Below are 19,743 nucleotides of genomic sequence, written 5' to 3'. Positions count from 1 at the left end.
CCCTGCCTTGGCCTTGACCTCAGCCCACCTCTGGGCTCCCTTCCGTTCAGTGAGGCAAGCTCTCCCCAGTCTCTGAACCTCAACTTGTACATTTCTTCTGCCTAAATGCTCCTGACCCCACACCCTCCAGACCAGGTCAAGAGGCCAACCTGTGCTCTTGTGCGGCCATGTGCCTCCCCGCTAGAGCCCACGACCTGGATAGCCCTCTCCCACCCCTCTTCATGTCAGTCACTTCCCTCCATGCCCCAAGTCCCTTCCCTCAGGACGGCTCGAAGGAGGTCCATGTCGCTGGAGGACTGACTCATCCAGTATTCTCCGGGAACTGCCCTCTGGCACTGTCAGGCAGCAGGGCTGGTGACAAGTCCAGCCGGGAAGGGCGGGGGTGGGGGGGGTTCTGTCTAGGGACAGGCCTTCTCACAGGGACCAGCCGTGCTCTTTAGGCCTTGAGAGGGCTCTGTGGTCTGTCCCCACCTTCATACCACACCTTGCTGGTAAAGGAAGGGGGTGAAGCTAGAACCCCCAGGATTTTAGGGGGGTTATGGCAGAGCCCATGTCCACTCTCCTTTCCCAGGAAAGATTTCAGAGCTAGGCTTTGTGGAGTGAGAAGGTCCTGAATTGAGGGAACCCGGACTGGCCATGATTAAGCTCCCACTATCCACGGGCACGGGGACCAGGCCGCCTTGCTGAGAGAGAGAGAATGGAAGCAATGCCAGAGGTGACCACTGCCTTTATTGCCTCTGGGCTGGGGTTCAGAGGTATCTGGGGGCAGCAGGTGACTCTGGGCCCAAATTATTGCTACCTAGCAAGGTCACCCTGGGGCTTCCCATAGTGCCCTGAGTAAGGGTGGGAATAAGCATGCAAATAATATGCAAATAACATGCAAACCAATCCAGGATCCTCTGGAGGGCTCTGGTGCAGCCACGGGTGCTGAAAGCGTCAGGAGCTTGCCGGCCCGGGAAGGGGGTGGGGACCCCCAGGTCCTTTGCCCACACAGCAGACTGATCCAGCCCAGTCTTGGGGATCGAGGTCGGGGGCGGGGTGGAGGACAGTTCCTGAGCATCAGCCCTGGCTCTGCTGCTGGCTGGGGAAGAGCAGAAGCCTAGTCCCAAAACAGCAAGAAGAAAGCAGGCACCCACTAGGTAGCCAGACAGCCCCAGGCCAGCTCAGAGAGGGAAGGGACCTGCCCTGGTCACACAGCAAGGCAGGGGCGTAGGGGACCAGAATCCAGGCCTCCTGAGGCCAGAGTATCTCAGAGGCCGAAGCTATAAGCAATAAAACACACTGTTAAAGAAAGAGGAAGCAAGCAGCCCAGTCTCTGATTCCTGGGCTGTGAGACTCTCCACCAGCTGGCTCTGGGAGGCTCTGAGAGCCAGGCCCCAATTATGGAGGTGGCAGCATCCTGGTCTTGAGCTGAGTGGAGCTGACCAGTCCAGAAGCTCCAGGAGGAGGCAGGCAGGGCTCTGGGGTCCTTGGCTTGTGCAGATCAGGCTCAGTTGTTATTCATAATCCACCAGGAGGCTGCGGGTCAGAGGTTGGGAGTCAGAGGCCATCAGGTGCCCACTGCCCTTCCTCAGAGGGTTGGTGGCCACTGCCCACCTGGGAAGAACACAGTGGTGAGGGTGTCTGGAGCCCGCAGATGGTCAATGAGGATGCGCTGGAAGGCCTTACTGCAAGCGGACTGCTGGTGCCTGGGGAGGGCCGCAGAGGGGACCGAGGCCGGAGCTGGTCCCAGTGACCGGGACCACGTGGTTAGAAGCGCCCCACTCCCGCCCGGCCCTGCTGCCTGGTTTCAGATCTCGGTCCATCCTCGTAGTGGCTCTGAGCCTCAGTTTTCTCCTCCGTGAAATGGGGTGCAGTGTCCACTCATACCATGAGGATTACATGCAGTCACACACAAGGCACGTGGCGTGGGGTGTGGCGTGGTGGGAGCTGTGTGTATGCACCGAGCACCTACCTGGCACCGGGTACTGTGTTCAGTTCTTTACATGCCAGCTCGTAAGGGTGACAAGAGGATGGACTTAGCATCGCTCCCATTTTCAAAAGGAGGCCACTGGGGCTCAGAGGGCTTAGGTAGCTCTCCTGACGTCACAGAGCCAGTGACTAGGAGAGGACTTGAACCCAGGCGTGGTTCACTCGAGGTCCCACAATAAACGTCAGACCACCGCTCCTACCTTCTCCAGGAAGCCTCGTCCTGCCAGAACTCGTACAGGGTGAAGGAAGCCTTGTCCAGCATCTTCTGGGCAGACACACTGCAGGGCCAAAGAGACGGCCAGGCCAGGCCAGGCCTGGGCTGCCACCACCCCTACCCGCCTCACCAGGGGTGTCTAATGAGAGCCCTGGCCCAGGACACCCAGCCCAGCATTCCTCCCTGCCCGTCCACCCCCCACCTTGGCTGGCCACCACCCAGCTGAGGACTCACTGCAGGCAGTGGCTCTGGGACCCCGTGAAGTCCACGTAGCAGCACAGGGCATGGTGGAAGTCCTGCAGGGCTTCCTCTGCCACCTGCACCTGCCTCTGGGCCACGAGGATGTGCTGGCAAGAAAAGCAGCCTGGTCAGCTGGGGTGGGGCAGGGCAGTGGGTGAGGGCCTGCTGTGGCCTTCAGGAGGGCCCTGCCCTTCTTGGCTTGCACCAGACCCAGCCAGCCCTGAGGTCGGGCTCCTGCCCCCACGCAACCCCCAGCATTCCTGGCTCCATCCTCCTCCTGTTGCCAAGGTTACTGCCTCGCTCCAGCCACTGGCCGGCTCTCCTGCAGCACCGCACCGCTTCCAACTGCCCCCTTCAGTTTCTGTCCACACTGCTCCACACACCCAGCTTTCAGAACTGTAGGCAAGGGATGCTGATGCCCATGGAGGGACAGAGTGCTGCAGAGTCACGAAGCAACAACCAGAACCCCACACCTGCCCTCCAGGCCTGGGGAACAAAGGCTGGGCCAAGCCTGGAGAAGGGGCTGTATGTACAAGACAGAGGCCAGGGGTGGGTAGCCCCATGAACCTCCTTGCTTCACGGCCTCCTCCCAGCCCCACACCAGCTGCCTGCCCCTCCCAGACTCACCGAGCTGGGCCCCTTGGTCAGCTCCTCTTCATGCAGGGGTTCCAGCCGGGGGGCCTGTGAGGGATGCAGAGCGTGGGCCGGGTCCCCTGTGTGAGCCTGCCTTGTGTGGGTTCCAGACAGTTCCCCCACCACAGGGTGGTAGCCGCACAGCGCTCACCTTGCACTCCAGCTGGTCGATGAGCTCCTGGAGGCGGTTGATCTGGAGCCGCCATTGCATCTCAGCCTCGGAGCTCTGCCCTGGGGGTCGGGCACGAGCCCCTCAGGCTGGGGGCTTCTCGGGATGGATTGAGGGCGAGTGGAGGAGCAAACGCTGGGGCCCCGGGGGATACCGTGCCCTCCCACCCCGCCGCAGACACACCTGTGTTGGAGGAGCCAGGAGACCAGGTGGACGACCGACTGACACTCCGCAGGGCCCTGCGCCCTGCCCGCCGGCTGCCTCGGGGCCGGCTTGGCACCTCCACTCTCTCTTCATCTGATCTGAGGGGAGTGGAGGGTCAATCCACTGCTCCCAGACCCATGGGGCCAAGCACTGGGGCCCCAGAACAGGCCTGGCCCCAAGCTTCAGGACACTGAGGTCCAGCTGCAAAGCCAGCCACGCCTTCTCGCCCTCTCCTGACCTCCTTCCCTAAGAACAAGAACTTGGGCTCCGGGATGCCAGAACTGTGGAATGTGATGGGAGCTGAGGGACCCGATACATGGAGATAACGGACATTCATGAACTGGACCCGCAGGTCCAGGTGCAGGCGGCCGAGCGCCTCACGTACCGCGGGCCATGGGCCTGGGCCTCCAAAGTGTCTGACGCCCCCTCCAGCGAGCTCTGCAGGGCCTGGAGCTGGCTCACCGTCTCCCGCAGTAGGAAGCGTGTCACAAACTGGTCTACCTTGGAGGCCCGCTCATACTCCTGGGGAAGAGGGGGGCATAGTTGGCATTTCCTGGCTCCAAGCATGTATTTCTGAATGGGGAGCTGACCTCTGCGCCCCACCCCCTACCCATCAGAGCACCAGTAGCAACGTAAAGAGCAGAGGCCTGCAGACTTGGCATTAACAGGGCCCGGAGACTCCAGGGGGGCAAGCAAACCCCAGAGCCCGTCCTTGTCTGGGCCCGGCCTCTCACTAGGAGGGATGAGGCCAATGCCCAGAGAAGCGTGTCCCATTCTCTGGGCCTCAAGGCCCCATCCCTGTTGGGGCCACCACTTTCAGCCAGTAAGGCCCCAGGCATAGCTAGACTGGGTGTGGGTAGGGGCTGGGCCAAGGCAGTTTTGACACATGAGGCCAAACGGTGTGATATGGCCCCAGACTCACCAGCTGGCCCCAAGCTCACAATCTTGGCATTCATCCATTCATTCAATCACTCACCCACGCACCCCACATTTACTGAGCACTTCTTACAAGAAGCTGTAGATACAAGACAGCGGGTCACATACCCCAGCGCTGATCCCTGTCTACACTGCCATTTCCCCTAGCCTTTGCCCAGGCAGGCAGAGACAAGGAGGCCGAGCATTGCCAGGCCCTGTGCTGCCCACTCGGAATGCCCAGACTCCCCAGCTACCTTCATCTCCTCGTGCCTGCCTCGCCTATAAAACAGGGGTGGTAACAGCCGTCTCACTGAGCTGCTGAGAGGCTCCGATGAGTTATTTCCTACATAGGGCTCAGCCTGCTATCTGGTACATAAGTTCTTAATAAAGAACTGCTGTCACGGGACTTCCCTGGTGGTCCAGTGATTAAGAAGCCCTGGTCAGTCGGGGAACTAAGACCCCACATACCACACTGCAATTGTTTTTAGTCAAACGTAATACTAACAAGAAACCTGCCCACTTGTACATCTGACAGTCATAGATTTCCTGAGGGTCTCCTCACCAACACCTCCCTCAGCCCCATATACACACTCGGTCCAGGGTGGGAGTCCCAGGGAGCTGAGGTGACCCCTCCCCAAGGGGCCTCAGAGGCAGCTTTGTCTCCCGCCTGTGACCTGCCTCAGTTCAGCCGTCAGACGGGCAGACAGAGTGGCGGCAGGGACCTCTCATTCTCACACGGGTCAGTGGTTTCTCCGAGCCACTGGACTTCCTGGCCATTTTTTGAGCTTCCTGAAATCCGTCCGATAAATTCCCTTTCTAGTGCTTACGGTGACTGATCAGTCTCTGTTGCTTACAAAGACCCTGGCTGACACGAGCACCATTGCGTGCCAGGCCCTGTTTCCAAGCAGCTTCATTTAATCCTCATAGTAATTTACAGGAACCATCACTGACCCCATTTTGCAGATGAGAAGACTGAGGCCTACAGAAGTGGATTACCTTGGCCACGGTCACACGAGTGTCAGAGTACAAACTCAGGTCACAGAAATTCCTCTCTCCTCACCACGAAGCCTTTTCATACTGTTCACAGGGTTCTCAAAGGGAGAATACGAGAGCAGGTTGGCCTTCTCTTCTCCAGTGGACCATGTTTTGTCACAGTGTTATTGAGTTACGCAAGTCCCTTTGCCACGGCAAGGCTGTGATCCATGTGATCATTTTAGTTAGCTTTCTGTGATTGTGGTTTTCGTCCTGGAGGATGTGGGACTGTAGCTCTTGCTTATTCTGTCTGCCAGACATCCTGGAGTGTGAAGTCAAGTGGGCCTTAGGAAGCATTAGTACAAACAAAGCTTGTGGAGGTGATGGAATTCCAGCTGAGCTATTTCAAATCCTAAAAGATGATACTGTTAAAGAGCTGCTGCACTCAACATGCCAGCAAATTTGTAAAACTCGGCAGTGGCCACAGGACTAGAAAAAGTCCAGTTTTCATTCCAATCCCAAAGAAAAGCAATGCCAAAGAATGTTCAAACTACCATACAATCGCACTCATTTCACATACTAGCAAGGTAATGCTCAAAATCCTTCAAGCTAGGCTTCAACAGTAGATGAGTCAAGAACTTCCAGATGCTGAATTTAGAAAAGGCAGAGGAATAAGAGATCTAATTGCCAACATCCATTGGGTCATAGAAAAACCAAGAGAATTCCAGAAAATTTTCTGCCTCATTGACTACACTGAAGCCTTTGACTGTATGGGTCACAACAAACTGGAAAATTCTTAAAGAGATGGGAATCCAGACCACCTGACCTGTCTCTTGAGAAACCTGTATGAAGGTCAAGAAGCAACAGTTAGAACCAGACATGGAACAACAGACTGGTTCAAAACTGGAAAAGGAGTATGACAAGGCTGTATATTATCATCCTGGTTATTTAACTTATACACAGAATACATCACGTGAAATGCTGGACTGGATGACTCACAAGCTGGAACCAAGATTGCCGGGAGAAATATCAATAACCTCAGATTATACCAATCTAATGGCAGAAAGTGAAGAAGAACTAAAGAGCCTCTTGATGAGGGTGAAAGAGGAGTCTGAAAAAGCTGGCTTAAAACATTCAAAAAACTAAGATCATGGCATCCAATCCCATCACTTTGTGGCACAGATGGGGAAACAGTGACATTTTATTTTCTTGGGTTCCAAAATCACTGTGGACAGTGACTGCAGCCATGAAATTAAAAGATGCTTGCCCCTTGGAAGAAAAGCTATGACCAACATAGAGAGCACATTAAAAATGAGAGACTTCACTTTACTGACAAAGGTCTGTATGTCAAAGCTATGTTTTTTTTCCAATAGTCATGTATAGATATATAAGAGTTGGACCATAAAGAAGGCTGAGCACCAAAGAACTGATGCTTAGAATTGTGGTGCTGGAGAAGACTCTTGAGAGTCCCTTGGACAACAAGATCAAACCAGTCCATCCTAAAGGAAATCAACCCTTAATATTCATTGGAACAACAGATGCTGAAGCTCTGATACTTTGGTCACCTGATGGGAAGAACTTACTCATTGGAAAAGACCCTGATGCTGGGAAAGATTGAAGGCAGGAGGAGAAGGGGGAGACAGAGGATGAGATGGTTGGATGGCATCACTGACTCGATGGACATGAGTTTGAGCAAGCTCTGGGAGATAGTGATGGACAAGGAAGCCTGGCATGCTGCAGTCCATGGGGTTGCAAAGAGTCGGACATGACTAGTGACTAACACCACCATCACTAAGCACCTTACCAGCCATCACCTCACTAATCTTTAGCCCAGTTTTACACTGAGAAACCAAGGCCGGAAGTCACAGACAGAGTAAATGGAGTCAAGATTCATCTGTGGGTTCTGGCAGGAGCAGCTCGGAGCCTGGAGCTGATGAGGTCAACCCATGAGGTCACAATGTGGTCCCTGGGACAGAGCCAGGGCAGGGGGCCCCCAGCCAGAGGGCAGGGCAGAGGCAGCACGTGCTGGGGTCCCCAGTGGTGACCAGCCCTGCCATGGGAAACAACAGTTCCCACAAGAGAACCAAAGTGCCCAAGCAGGCCCGCAAGGAGAAGCCACCTGACATGGACAAGGCCCGGCGCAAACGGCAGTTCTTCAACCACCTCAAGTGGAAGAAGCCCAGTGTGAGTCCAGGGAACAAGGGGCAGGGGGGTTTGGCGGACCTGGACAGGTAGGTGGGCAGGAGCGGATGCTGGGGGTCTAGCCATGTAGGGAATTGAAGGGGTTGCATGTGTGTGCTAAGTGGCTTCAGTTGTCTGACTGGTTGCAACCCCACGGACTGTAGCCCACTAGGCTCTTCTGACCATGGGATTTCTTCCCAACCCAGGAATGGAACCCACATCTCTTCTGTCTCCTGCGTTGGCAGGCGGGTTATTTACCACTAGCGCCACCTGGGAGGCCCCTATGGAAGGCATTAGAGAACCCCTGTTGAGGCCGAGGTCTCAGGAACCCACGTGGGTGTGGATGGGGTCCTAATAACCCAGAAGGGAGAACAGGTATCCCAGAAACCAGGAAGTGGATGAGACTTGGGAGCCTAGGAGGGTGTGCAGGAGACGGTTCTCCCAACCCGGGACAGATGGGGGGAAGTCCCAGCATGGTGAATCAGCCCTAGCGGCTGCCACTGGGGCTATGGGCACAGGGAGTTCCCTTATCCCCCGCTTTCCATTCCCCAGCTTCAAAACGTGTTACTTTCCCCTCTCTTCAACTAGGCATGAGGCCCTGGGGTGGGTGAAGGGTCCCAGCATCAAGGCTGGAAGGGCAGACAAGGGAATCTCATAAACTTGATCGGAGTCAGATCTCAGGAAGCCAGCCTGGGGTGGGTGAGGGTTTCCAGGGCGGGAGGCAGGGGTCTTGGGAGATGGAGAAGGGTGCCTGCCTCCCCCACCTCCCCCTACCCAGGCTGGGAGGACAGCGGGTACCCAGGAAACGAGAGAAGGCGGGCTTCTGGGAGACAGGACGCGGGTGGGTGAGGGTCCTCGGGAGGCAGGCGTGCGGAGCTCGTTCCCCTCACGCCCCCGCCCTACCCCCAGACCAAGATCGTGCTGCTCTTCCCCCTGGACAAGCGGCAGCAACTAGCCGAGGCGACGGCGGGGCCCGGAGCGCGGCCGGAGCGGGCGAGCGAGGCTGCGGCGGACACCCCCACGGGGCCCCCGGCGACGGCACCCATGTTGCGAGGAGCTGGCGACGGCGCTGAGCGGCGCGAGAGCGCGCGCGCGCGAGAGATGAAGAAGATCCTCGTCCTGCTGCTGCTGCTGGACGCGCGGCTGCAGGAGGAGGGACGCCGCGCGGCGGGCGGCCCCGGGGGCGGGGCCAAGGCGGCGCAGGGCTGGCAGCGGCTCTACACGCGCCTGCTGACCGAGAGCGAGACCGACTGCGAGGCCGAGGCCGCCGAGGAGCAGCCGCGCAAGCGGCGCCGCTGTCCCCGCCCGCGGCCCTGAGTGCCTGGCCCGGACCCCCGTACCCTGGTCCGGCCCAATAAAGAGCGCATAGCAACGCTGGCGTCTGTAACCCAGTCTGAGGCGTCGGGGCGTCGAGACAGGGTCGGGGAAACTGAGGCCCAGAGCAAGACAGGGAAGAAAGGCGAATGGGGGGCGTTGGGGGGGGGGGGGCGGGGCGCAGAGCCATGGCCGTGGCCTGGGGCCAAGGCTGGTTTTGCTTTCTTCTTTCTTCTGACCCAAGTGTCAGAGCCCCTGTGCCGCCCTGGAGAGGGAGCACCCTACCACAGTGGAGCGAGGGTTCCCCTCTCCCTGCGACTCCTGGCCGGGGTCAGATCCCGCCACCAGGCCTGCAGATCCGACGGAAGAGAGCTTGGGCAAAGTTAGGCCTGGCCACGCTAGGAGGAGGAGGGGCCTGCTTCCAGCAGAGGCCAGGCAAGTCCAAGAGTCTCCAGCACTCAAATCTTTCCTAACTGAGGGAAAGTCCCAGGCAAAAAGCCACCACCGTGGGGAAGAACTGAGAAGGTCCAGAGTCAGCACAGTTTGAGCCTTAGACTCACATCCTGCCTGTGTGAGCACCCAGGAGGAGAGACGGGTCCCTGGTCCTCTGACCCCTCAATCCTACCCCACTGTGCTTGATGACCCCCAAGGCACCTCAATCACCAATCTCCCCACCTACCCCACCCCATCCTCTTCCCCACACTGCAGCCAAAGAGGCTTCTTCCAAACCACTTATCTATAGGGCAATTCACACTTCTGCTCATAAGCTCACACTGGCTCTCCACTGCCCACAGAGAAACACCCAAACTTATTATTAGAATGTACAGGCCCAGATCCCCAGCCCCAGTCTTCCCCTCTGGGGCTTCTTAATGACTTCCACTCTCACTCCTGCTCTGGCCATACTGCCACTTGTGGTCTTTGATTCAAGGTTCACCTCCCTAGTTCATCCACAAGAGGCCCGGCACGCTTTCTGTGGGCAGGACCCAGCTGCTTCTCACACTCCTGGGTCCCAAACTCAGCACCAGACCCTAGTCATCCTTGTCCCGTCCAGCCATGCCAAACCTGCAGCCTGCTTTCCGCTGGCGATCAATCTCAAAATGCCCCTTTGGGGAGGGGGGCGCGATGCAGAGGGGTGAAGGTCCCAGCTCACTAAAACCACAGGTACAACTTCTCCTGAAGGTACACTTTTGTCAGTGTCAACACCACATCGCCTGCATCAGGCTGGAGGTCGCACTATCCATCACATCTCCCCCGCTGCTCTGTGAGAACTGACCCTTTCCTACCATCCACATGGTTGCAATCAAGGTAACCACCTTCTTCAATGTGGCCACATCTCCTGGCATAAGCAACAGGCCCAAGCCCAGTCCTATCAGTTCCTTCCCTGGGTCTGTAATTCAGGAACTGTTGTTCAGTCGCTCAGTCATGTCCAACTCTTTGCAACCCCGTGGGCTGCAGCATGCCAGGTTTACCTGTCCTTCACTATCTCCTGGAGTTTGCTCAAACTCACGTCCATTAAGCCAAGGATGCCATCCAACCATCTCTCACCCTCTGTTGTCCCCTTCTCCTCCTCAGGAAATGTAGGAGACAGTTTTTTCTACAGGAACATGCACAGGCTGAAGCCAGTCTTGAGAAGAATATAAACACAATGCAGAGCCCAATGCACCTCTGAGTCCCCCACAGCCTGGCAGCCAGACCCTGCTTCCAGTCTTTCCCTAAAACCTGCTTTCAGTCTTGCCCTTAGTAGATATAAAACATACAAGGCTCTTGTGATAAAATCCGTATTTTAACTTAAGCTCACCTGAATAGGTCTTCAACTTGCAACCATAATGGTCCTAAAGAGAAAAAAGAGACTCTGCAGAGACATGACATGGCCTGTTTCCTGTGTTGGGGGATGACCGCCTTTTAGAGGAAGTAACTGAGCCCAGGGTGAGATTCGGACTCAGTACACAGTGAAGGCAGCCTCAGAATTGAGTCACAAACTCAGACCCATGTTTGTAAGCCCCGAAGGTAGGATCCCTTTGTGGGCTACCTGGGCCCTTGAAAGCTAAGCTCACAGAGATCTTCAGAGTGGCTGGAGATCCATGATTAAGAGCTTGCTCTTGGAGAGAGGCTGCACGTTTGTCCAGAGGTCATCAAAGTGGTTTGGGGAAGCAATTAAATTGGTTGTGCTGGCCCCAGGTGGCTCAGTGGTAAAGTATCCACCTGAGAACGCTGGAAACTCAAGAGATGCAGGTTCAATCCCTGGGTTGGGAAGATCCCCTGGAGTAGGAAATGGCAACCCACTCCAGTATTCTTCCATGGAAAATTCCACGGACACAAGGGCTTGGCAGGCTACAATCCATGAGGTCGCAAAGAGCCGGACACGACTGAGCATAAACACTGAGCACAGCTGGGTGGCTGAGGCCATATCCCTTAATGTCAAAATCATTACCATTGGCCCTGTCCCAGGAGACAGGCTGGGTCTGGGCGTTTTCATCTGGGTAGAGGCTATGGAAGCACAGCAGATGCTGAGAACTGAGGTCACAATGAATCCAATCCAAGTTCTTTTCCTTGCTTCTTTGACCACCCCCTCCCACCTCCACTAGGAACCACAGTACTTCAGTCATGCCCAGTTGAGAAGTGCCAGGAGACCGCTGGAGGCGCAAGGGTCGGGCTGGACTCCTGGGTTCCCAAGGGGAACAGATGTCTGGATAATATTGCCACAAAGGCCTTTTATTCCCAGAGCTGCTCCTGGAGGCTTCTCAAATCTCTTCAAGGATTTGGCCCACCCCTCTCATCATCCGTCTAAGCAAGGGCTTAGGGGGCGGAGCCGCACCCTGAGGCGGGTCCTCAGAGAAAGGGTGGGGCCTTGAGCCGGAAGAGGGGGAAGACGGCCCGAGGCCGCTAGGGCCCAGCGAGGGCGGAATCTGACTCTTGAACCAGAGGCCGGCCCTCAGGCCCAGGGGCGGAGCCAAGTCAAGGGCTGAAGAGACCTCAGGCCAGAAGAGTGGGACCTCGGGACCAGAGGAACTGAGCCCAGAAAGGCGGGGGACGTGGGCCCAGGAGGTAGAGCTGCGAGCTGAAAGGCGGGCCTCCATCGAGGCCAGCTGAGACTCGGTTCTCAGGCCGAGGGCGGGTCCGAGCCTTCGGGGCCGAAGTTTTGACTTCACGGCTTGCCGGCCGGAAGATGGCTTCGCTGTCCAATAGTCGCCGAGTCCGCCGGCTGTCCTCGCTGGGCCACGTCGCGGTGGTCGTGGACCAGGGTTCCGGCTTCACCAAGGCGGGCTTCGCGGGAGAGGAGCAGCCACGCCTGGTACTCAAGAGCTCCAGCCTGGTGCCCAGCTGGGACCGGCCCGTGCTGCCCGGGGCGCCGGGCTGCGAGCTGGCGGGCGGCGTGGCGCGGGCACACCCCATCAAGCACGGCGTGGTGGTGGACTGGGAGGCGTTGGAGGGGTTGTGGGAGCGCCTGCTGGTGGGCGGCCTGCGGGTGTGCCCGGAGGAGTGGCCGGTGCTCGTGAGCGACTCCCCATCGGCGCCGCCCGTGGGCCGCGAGAGGGTGGCCGAGCTGCTGTTCGAGGCCCTGGCAGTGCCCGCGTGCCACCTGGCCAGCACCGCCTTGTTGGCGCTCTGCTCCGTCGGCGCGTTCAGCGGGCTGGCCTTGGAGGCGGGCGCGGGCGTGTGCCATGCCACGCCCGTCTATGCAGGCCACTCGTGGCACAAGGCCACCTTCCGGCTGGATGTGGCTGGCAGCACCCTGTCGCGCTACCTGCGGGACCTGCTGGTGGCAGCAGGGCCTGATCACCGACTGCAGGCCCTGCCCCACAAGATCATCACACAGCTCAAGAAGCGCTGCTGCTACGTGTCGCTAGACTTTGAGGGTGACCTCTGTAATCCTGCCCGCCACCACCCAGTCAGTTTCTCCTTAGGCAGTGGGTGCTCTGTCTGCCTTGGCCGCGAGCGCTTCTGCTGCCCAGAACCCCTCTTCCAGCCGGGTCTGCTAGGCCAGGCTGAGCCGGGACTGCCCATCCTGGCCTTCCGAGCACTGCAGAGGGTGCCCGCGACACTACAGACACGGCTGGCCAACACCATGGTGCTGGCCGGTGGCTCCACGCTTTTCCCTGGCTTCCCTGAGCGCCTGGAGCTGGAGCTGGAGGCCCAATGCCAGCGGCACGGCTGTGGGACACTGCAGCCGCGCCTGGTGGCCAAGCCTGGGCGCGGGACAGCGGTATGGACGGGCGGCTCCATGGTAGCCTCACTGCGCACCTTCCAGTGCCGCTGGATGACCCGGGCCATGTACCAGGAATGTGGATCCAGGCTGGTGCACGAAGTGTTCCACTGAGTCCTGCTGGACTGGAAGGGGTGGTGCCATAAAAGGGGGCGCTGCAGAGGCAGACGCTGGGCAGGCTGAGCACAGCTGTCCGAGGCATCGAGTGGCAGATAAAAACCTCAGTGATTACAGCTGGCAGAGTCGTGTGGTGATGGGTCACCTTCTACCCCTTTCTGTGCCAGGAAGGGGTGATCAGGAACCCTGGGGCTCTTACTTTGAGCTGCAGTGTGAATTCCCACTAACCAGTGCCAGTTCAGAGAATGCCAGTAGAGCTGCCCACCCCCAGGCCCTGTTTCCATGGCAACAAGGAAGGTGCTGCCCCTACTGGTGTCCAGGCCACAGATATGTAAGTCATCATAGCATACCAACCCCCCATCATGTAGCATTCGGATCCCTATCCTGTGCCAGGCCCCAAAGGTGACCCTTAGAAAACCTACTCGACCCTATGTGAAAGCAACCAGAAGGGGAAGCCCTGTCCTCAGCTAATCATTAACTCACAAAGAGCCTCAGTTTCTCCTTCTGTAGAAATGAGGTCAGACACAATCCCAAGCCTGCTCACTGCTCCCTCCTCACCCCCTCACTTAGAGCTACGGGATAAAGAGAGGTGGAGACACCTCTTACAAGGAACACAGAAAGGGAAGGGTAGCTTTCGGTGTTTTTAAAAATAGCATCCAAGGGCCTGGAGCCCTGGCTGTGAGCACCGTTTATTCTGTGCACGTGTCCATACTGTACACAAACATGGTGCACACATGCCCGTCTGCTCACGCATGCCCTCAGGCTGTCCCCCACCCCCTGCCACCAAGCTCTACACACCGGCATGGGCCTGGGGATGTGTGTGAGCATGCCCTACCCCCAACCCATCCCTGTTGGGAGCTGGGCTTGACACCCCACAACAATCAGGTCTGGTCAGTAATAAAAGCAGCAGCAGCTCCACATATGAAGTGACTATTGTGAGCCAGACAGAGAGAGAGCAAGACAGACACAACTCTCTGCCTTCATTCTACTTTAATTGTCACAACGAATGTCTGGAGGTGGGTTCTATTAATATGCCCAGTTTACAGATGAGGAAACTGAGACCCAGAGAGGTAAAGATGCACAGCCAGAAAGTGGAAGCCAGGCCTCCAGCCCCACAGCCCTGAGTCCAATGATGGAGGCTCCCACAGCACAGCAGACACCCCCAGCCCTCATCCTGCCGCCCCCCCGCAATCATCAGCCCCTCCACTCACCAGCTTGGTGGTGTCCATGGCAGTGAGCACAGCACAGTTGAGCGACTCCAGCGCCGCCAGCACAGGCCGGTAGACGCCCAGGTGTTCAGAGAAGTAGTCTGAGGGCAGAGGAGATACTCAAAGCTTCCTGGGGTACATCCCCCCATTTACAACCTAGAATTCCCCAGCAGCCAACCAGGCCTTATGCTCTGAGCCCAGCCCAGTCTGCTCCATCAGAACACCAGCAACACCCACCTGCCCAGGAGACAAACACCCCCATGGGCCTACTCACCGCACAGTTTCTCCGTCTCCAAATTGCTGCAGGGAAAAGAAAAGGCGTCCTTCAGACCCTGCTGGTAAACTAGGACTGACTTTGAAGCCAGCGGTCCTTTCCTCTCCCTCCCCAGCTCAGCCTGACATGGAGGCGACTTCTGACTCCACCCCACGTTACGCTGCTCAGTGGACAGAGACAGGGTACTACCAGCCTACCAAACAGTGTCTAAGGAGGAAAATTCAGTCCCACTCTCAACCTCCAAGCGGATTTCAGGCTGGGGGAGACAGATGTAGACACAGGCCAAAGAGGAGTGGTTAGATCTGGGAAGGAGAAGTCAGGTCTGTGGAAGCACAGAAAAGGCATGGAGCATCTATAGGTCAGGGAGGGCTTCCTGGAAGAGAGGCTCCCTGAGCTAGGCTTTGAAGGACAAGGAATTTGACTGGCGTATCTGGTGGTGGTAAGGTAGCAGCAGTGCAGACAAAGGTCTGGCCCAAGCCTCAGAAAATGGGAGTGCATGGGAGCCTAGAATTTCTTTTAAGGAGAGCGGAGTAGGGGGAAGGGAGAGGGAGGGATAGCTGCACACACGTGTGCACCCACGTGAAGAAGCAGGAGAAGGCAAGCAAATTCGCACGAAGGCCTGGACATGTGGGAGCACCTGCATCCATGGGTGGGAGCAGGCAGGGCCCAGCTGTCCCCAGGCATCCACTGGTCGCTCAGCAGGAAGCGGGAGTATTGGGGGGGGTGCCTGTGGGCTGAACCATAGGTGGTGATTCAGGCCTGGCTATTTTGGGGTCCCAGCTGGAAGCAGTGTGATGGGCAGGACTGGAGCCAAGGAAGGGGTAGGTAGGCGGGTAAAGCTGGCACTTAGCCCTGGCACTCCTTTCCCCGTGCTCCCCCAATCCTCCATAAGGAACCCAAGCAAGAAGGGGACACAGTGGGGCAGGGACGGCCTGGGCTCACATCTACACGCGGCGTGTGCACCCCAACCCCCATACTCACTCGGCAGGATGCCCATCAACACCACTGAACAGCTCTCGCAGCTCCCCGGGACTGAGAACCCCATCGGCAAAGTAATTCTGGAACTCTTCAAATGAGAGCTTCCCGTCATCTGAGGGGTGGGGGTGGGCACAGGGAGCAGAGTCAGTATCTCTGTGCCCTGGCTGCACCCCTGCCACCCAGTGGAGACCCCCTGAAGGCTTCGCAGTATCTCATAACCACCCAGCCAAGTGAAATGGGATTCTGGGCTGGAAAGAAGGCCTGGCTGTTGGGGACCAAAGGGTTGGGGCCCCCAGAGGTGCCCACTTCAAGCAACAGGGCCCACTCTGCAGGCACCCAAGGGACAAGGCAGTGCATATGTGGCACTCGGCAGGGACTCAATGTTTGCCAAATGGAGAAATAAATGAACAACAGCCTGGGGCACAGTCAGATCATGGCAGGGCCTAGATGTCACTTGGAGGAACCAGGACTGGGTCTTTGCCCGCATGGCTCCTGGGTGGAGGGGACCTCCGTGCTCTGGACCCAGGCCCTTCACAGAGAAGCCGCAGGGAGTCAGATGAGATCTTCCTAAGAGCAGGGCCCCAGTAAGAAGCAGCAGATTGGCTCGGGAGGGAAAGACCTCCCCATCACAGAGGCTGCCTCCCCATCACCGAGGCTGAGAGCATAAGAGCACTGGCCAGAGGCACCGGGGATTTGGCCTGTGAGGTCTCTAAGCAGATGGAGTGGGAAAGTGGAGCCTGAGCCTCCCTCCCCAGACGGAATGCTGTGAGCCAAATGAGACCACGTGCCCTGCTCAACCAGCTGAAACAAATTTGAGGAGATCCAGGGAGAAGAGGCAAGAGGTGGGGACCCAGTCCTCTCTCAAGGAGGCCAGGTGAAGGTGAGGTCAAAGCTGACAGGTGGTCTCAGCTCAGACCCTCCACTGGCCCATCAGGGCACCGTGGGCTGCTCTGAGTCATCTGTGGGCAGCAACCTGCCTGCAAGGTCCCCTGATGGCTCATGCTTTAGCTTTCCAGATTTTGCCAGGCCAGCATCTGAGACTGCCCAGGACTCAGGGCATTGGGGGAGCTGACTCCCTGGACCTAGCTCTGTCCCACCCACGCCCTCCCTGCAACCAGGTGGTTGGTAATATGGAAAGTTACTGAGCTCTCTAAGAATCTGCGATAAAATCCCCCATGGCCCTGGCTCCGTGACCACACCCTTCCAAGCCCCTCACAGAGGAAGCCTGGAAACAGGCATCGCATAGACCAGGGTTCAAGGCCCAGCACCTCCAGCAGCCTGCTATACCTCTCTGGGCCTCGGCTCCTTTGTCTGTGAAATGGGGTGAAGACTTTGGCAGTGGTGAGGAAAACAGGAGGTCACGCAGGCCAGGACACTGCGTGAAAGTCAGCCCCCACTTCCAGCCTCTGGCTAAACCACATTTCCTCCACTCTCCCTCCTGCCAAACTGGATTCAAACAAAAATTTCCTCTGAGAAGGACACCTGGGTTGATTCTTCTGATTCGGGTCCTCTCAAGATTTCTCTCCATTCTCAACTGTGCCCCAAACCCTCCCCGGAGCCTCTCTGATGCCCCTCAACCCCCAGCATGGGACTCAGGGGAAGCCACACTCACCATTCTTGTCTGCTCGGCGGAAAACCTAGAGGACAAAAGGGCAGAGCTGGGAGCTGGGAGCTGGGAGCCCAGAACCGCCCCCCAGCTCCACAGAGCCCCAGCTGGCCAGACTGCCCCCTGCATCTCCCTTCCTCCTGCCCAGCTTGGTCCCAGCCCCCTGCCCAGCTCAGCCCTCCAGGGCCTTTTCCAACAAGGGGAAGAGCGCACAGCAGGCCCCGCGGCTTGCTCCCTTCTCCCGCAGGGCCTGGCCTTGTGGGGGTGCTCCAAGCTGGCTCTCCGCACCTTCACCTCCCACACCCCCGAGTCGATCCTGAGTTCTTTCTGATACATCAGCCCTTGGAACGGTCCCAGCTTGAGGCAGGTGGGGAGACGGGCCAAGATGCGGCCGAAAGATCCCGGGCACGCATCCCAGACCTGAACCCCAACTCTGCATGGTTCGTCCCAGACTCTGCCCACTCCAGGCTGGCGGTGGCTAGCCCTTCCTTTGTGGGTGCCTGTTTACTCAGTAACATATCGGGGAACAGCCCAGGGTTAACCCTTCCAGGGCTGGGTCTTCCTATGAGGCCGACTCAGTACAAGGGTCTTGGGCAGGCCCACGTGCATGTGTGTGTTGTACATGCAAGGGGAGTAAGAGGCACAGAAAGCAAGGGCGGACAGATGGTATTTATGGAGAAACAGACAGGAAAGACAACAGAGGTAGCAAAGTGGAGTCCAGACATGGTCCCCGTCTCCCCTAGGGACCAGAGACTCCCTGGTCACCCAACACAACCCAGCAAAGGGCACCAGCAGGTCTGGCAAGGAGGGGCAGGCCAAAGCCTGGACAGAGAGCCCTGGTCTGCTCCAGATTCAGAGTGCCCCTCCCCTCGGGCTGCTTTCTCGGGGATGAATGTACTCCCTGGCCTGAAGCCTGATTCACAGAAGGCTGCCACCAGCTCACTCGGGATCACAGAGCCACCCAGGGTGGCCTGGCCGGGACAGACATACTGGGGGTGGGGGTGGGGGCTGAGAGAGAGGGAGGGGTTCTAAGTGAACACTGAGGACATCAAGGGCCACACCCTAGTGCACCCCTGCCTCCATGTGTGAGCTGGAACACATCCCTAACCCTCCAGGCCTCGGTTTTTCCATCTGGGAAATGGAAGGGTCAGGTCCCTTCCAGCTGAGAGGGCTCTGGCCAAGGTGCTGAGTCACTAGGGACAGTGGGGAGGGGGCAGGAGAACAGCCTTTCCCACCGGAAAGGGACCTCTGGGAGTGGGGACGCAAGAGGAACAGGATAGGCTGTGCACAGGGGTGAAAGGTGGGGAAGGGGTGCAGGTGAGTGACCCAGGCCAGGCCAGGGAGCTCCAGGTAGGTGCTCATAGGGGCTGCAGGGCCACCTGCCAGGCAAGGGGAGGGTGTACAGACCACAAAGGGTGAGTGTGGGCAGCGCCAACCAACTCTGGGATCCCATAGCCCTTGGGTGGGATCTGAGGGGATCTGGGTCAGCACTAGGTCAGGAGTCAAGGGTGGGGGGCTGCTTCCTCTCCCAGGCCCCCTTGCCTGGTCAGTCCAGCCTGGGGCTGCCAGAGACGGGCAACGTGGCCACTCCCGTGACCAAGAGTTGACAGCCCCCACCCGGCCAGACACATACATGGGGTGGTTTGGGGTCGGGGGGGCCGCGGGGGCAGTGGCACTGAACCAGAGGCAAGGAGATATAAGCAGAGAAAAGAGTGAGAGCCAGAAGACGGGACACAAAGGCAGCGAGATAAAGATAAGGGAGACACACGGAAGCAGAGAGCAAGAGAGAAATCGTGAGAGACCCAGAGGCCGAGGCAGAGACCCCAACAAACCTGGAGGGAGACACATGGACATGGGGACGGGGAAAATCAGAATGAGCGAGGGCAAGGAGAAACAGTGAGAGGCTGTCCACAGAGACCGGGAGCGACCCCGCGGGAGAATGACCACCCCCAGGGCCACAGCGCCGGCACCCCCGGCCCGCTCCCCACTCACGTCCTGGAAAAGCGCGTGTCCGGCGGGCCCGGCGGCTGGCGCGGGCGCGGGGGTTCGCGGGGGCTCGGGCGCGGGCGGCCGGATCAGGCACACAGTGAGCAGCCCCGCGCACGCCATGGTGCCGCCACCCGCTTGGCTCCGGCTCGGCTGCGGCTCCGAGCTCTGGACGCCGCCGCCGCCGCCGCGGACTTGGGGGGACGCGCAGGGGGGGCGCCCGCCCATCGGCGCCGGCGCGGAGGCTGAGGGCCCCGCCCCCCGCAGCTCCGCCCCCGCCGGGCGGGCCGCCGACGGCCCCCTCCCCGCCCAGCTCCGGCCAGCGCTAGAGCTCGGCCCTCCGCCCGCCCGCCCGCCTCCAAGGCCTCAGCTTCCCCGTCTGGAAAAGGGGAGCAAACTCCAGCCTTTAGGGCGGCAAGAGCCGCGCGATGCAGAACCCCAACACAATGCACCTCTGCGACTCCCCATTCTCCGGGGGTGGCAGCCACTGGGGAGAAGTCACCCAAGGGGTCACTCCCTCCTGGGGACGGGCTGAGCGAATGATGGTCGGTGTGGAA

General features: G+C 58.5%; 2 protein-coding genes across 4 annotated transcripts; one reads left to right on the top strand and one right to left on the bottom strand.

The window, feature by feature from the left end:
- Positions 1-710: 710 nt before the first annotated feature.
- NECAB3 (N-terminal EF-hand calcium binding protein 3) lies at positions 711-19,470 on the bottom strand. 3 transcript variants are annotated; one of them, XM_086332321.1, is made up of 14 exons: positions 19,193-19,462; positions 17,207-17,231; positions 15,598-15,706; positions 14,617-14,642; positions 14,346-14,443; positions 13,056-13,142; positions 3,817-3,953; positions 3,411-3,529; positions 3,210-3,289; positions 3,053-3,106; positions 2,420-2,532; positions 2,172-2,249; positions 1,597-1,688; positions 711-1,518 (listed from the first exon to the last, which is right to left on the bottom strand). In XM_086332321.1, the coding sequence occupies exons 1-14, from the start codon at positions 19,412-19,414 to the stop codon at positions 1,490-1,492; spliced, it is 1,269 nt and encodes a 422-aa protein (XP_086188447.1). In that variant the 5' UTR covers positions 19,415-19,462; the 3' UTR covers positions 711-1,489. The 3 variants fall into 3 exon arrangements, with proteins under 3 accessions (XP_086188447.1, XP_086188448.1, XP_086188449.1); XM_086332322.1 differs by lacking the exon at positions 13,056-13,142 and having other exon boundaries at positions 19,193-19,456; XM_086332323.1 differs by lacking the exons at positions 711-1,518; positions 1,597-1,688; positions 2,172-2,249; ... (2 more) ...; positions 3,210-3,289; positions 3,411-3,529 and having other exon boundaries at positions 3,826-3,953; positions 13,056-13,206; positions 19,193-19,470.
- C13H20orf144 (chromosome 13 C20orf144 homolog) lies at positions 7,303-8,871 on the top strand. The gene is made up of 2 exons (XM_086332327.1): positions 7,303-7,502; positions 8,409-8,871. The coding sequence occupies exons 1-2, from the start codon at positions 7,374-7,376 to the stop codon at positions 8,814-8,816; spliced, it is 537 nt and encodes a 178-aa protein (XP_086188453.1). The 5' UTR covers positions 7,303-7,373; the 3' UTR covers positions 8,817-8,871.
- Positions 19,471-19,743: the final 273 nt, after the last annotated feature.

This window comes from Bos grunniens, chromosome 13 (assembly GCF_055505025.1).
Source record: "Bos grunniens cultivar Pamir isolate PY7600 chromosome 13, Bosgru_T2T1.0, whole genome shotgun sequence".
Taxonomy (NCBI): domain Eukaryota; kingdom Metazoa; phylum Chordata; class Mammalia; order Artiodactyla; family Bovidae; genus Bos; species Bos grunniens.
Note: the sequence above shows the minus strand (reverse complement) of the source record. Positions and strands in the feature narration are given on the sequence as shown.

Bases quoted from the DNA above. Each gene is read 5' to 3' on its own strand.
- C13H20orf144 (XM_086332327.1), top strand. From the start codon at position 7,374: ATGGGAAACAACAGTTCCCACAAGAGAACCAAAGTGCCCAAGCAGGCC. The intron at 7,503-8,408 runs GTGAGTCCAGGG...CCCTACCCCCAG, and splicing joins TCAAGTGGAAGAAGCCCAGT to ACCAAGATCGTGCTGCTCTT.
- NECAB3 (XM_086332321.1), bottom strand. From the start codon at position 19,414: ATGGGCGGGCGCCCCCCCTGCGCGTCCCCCCAAGTCCGCGGCGGCGGC. The intron at 14,444-14,616 runs GTGAGTAGGCCC...CTCTGCCCTCAG, and splicing joins GGAGACGGAGAAACTGTGCG to ACTACTTCTCTGAACACCTG. The intron at 3,954-13,055 runs GTGCGCAGTGAG...CCTCTTCCCCAG, and splicing joins TCATCCAGCGGCACTGGAAG to GAGTATGAGCGGGCCTCCAA.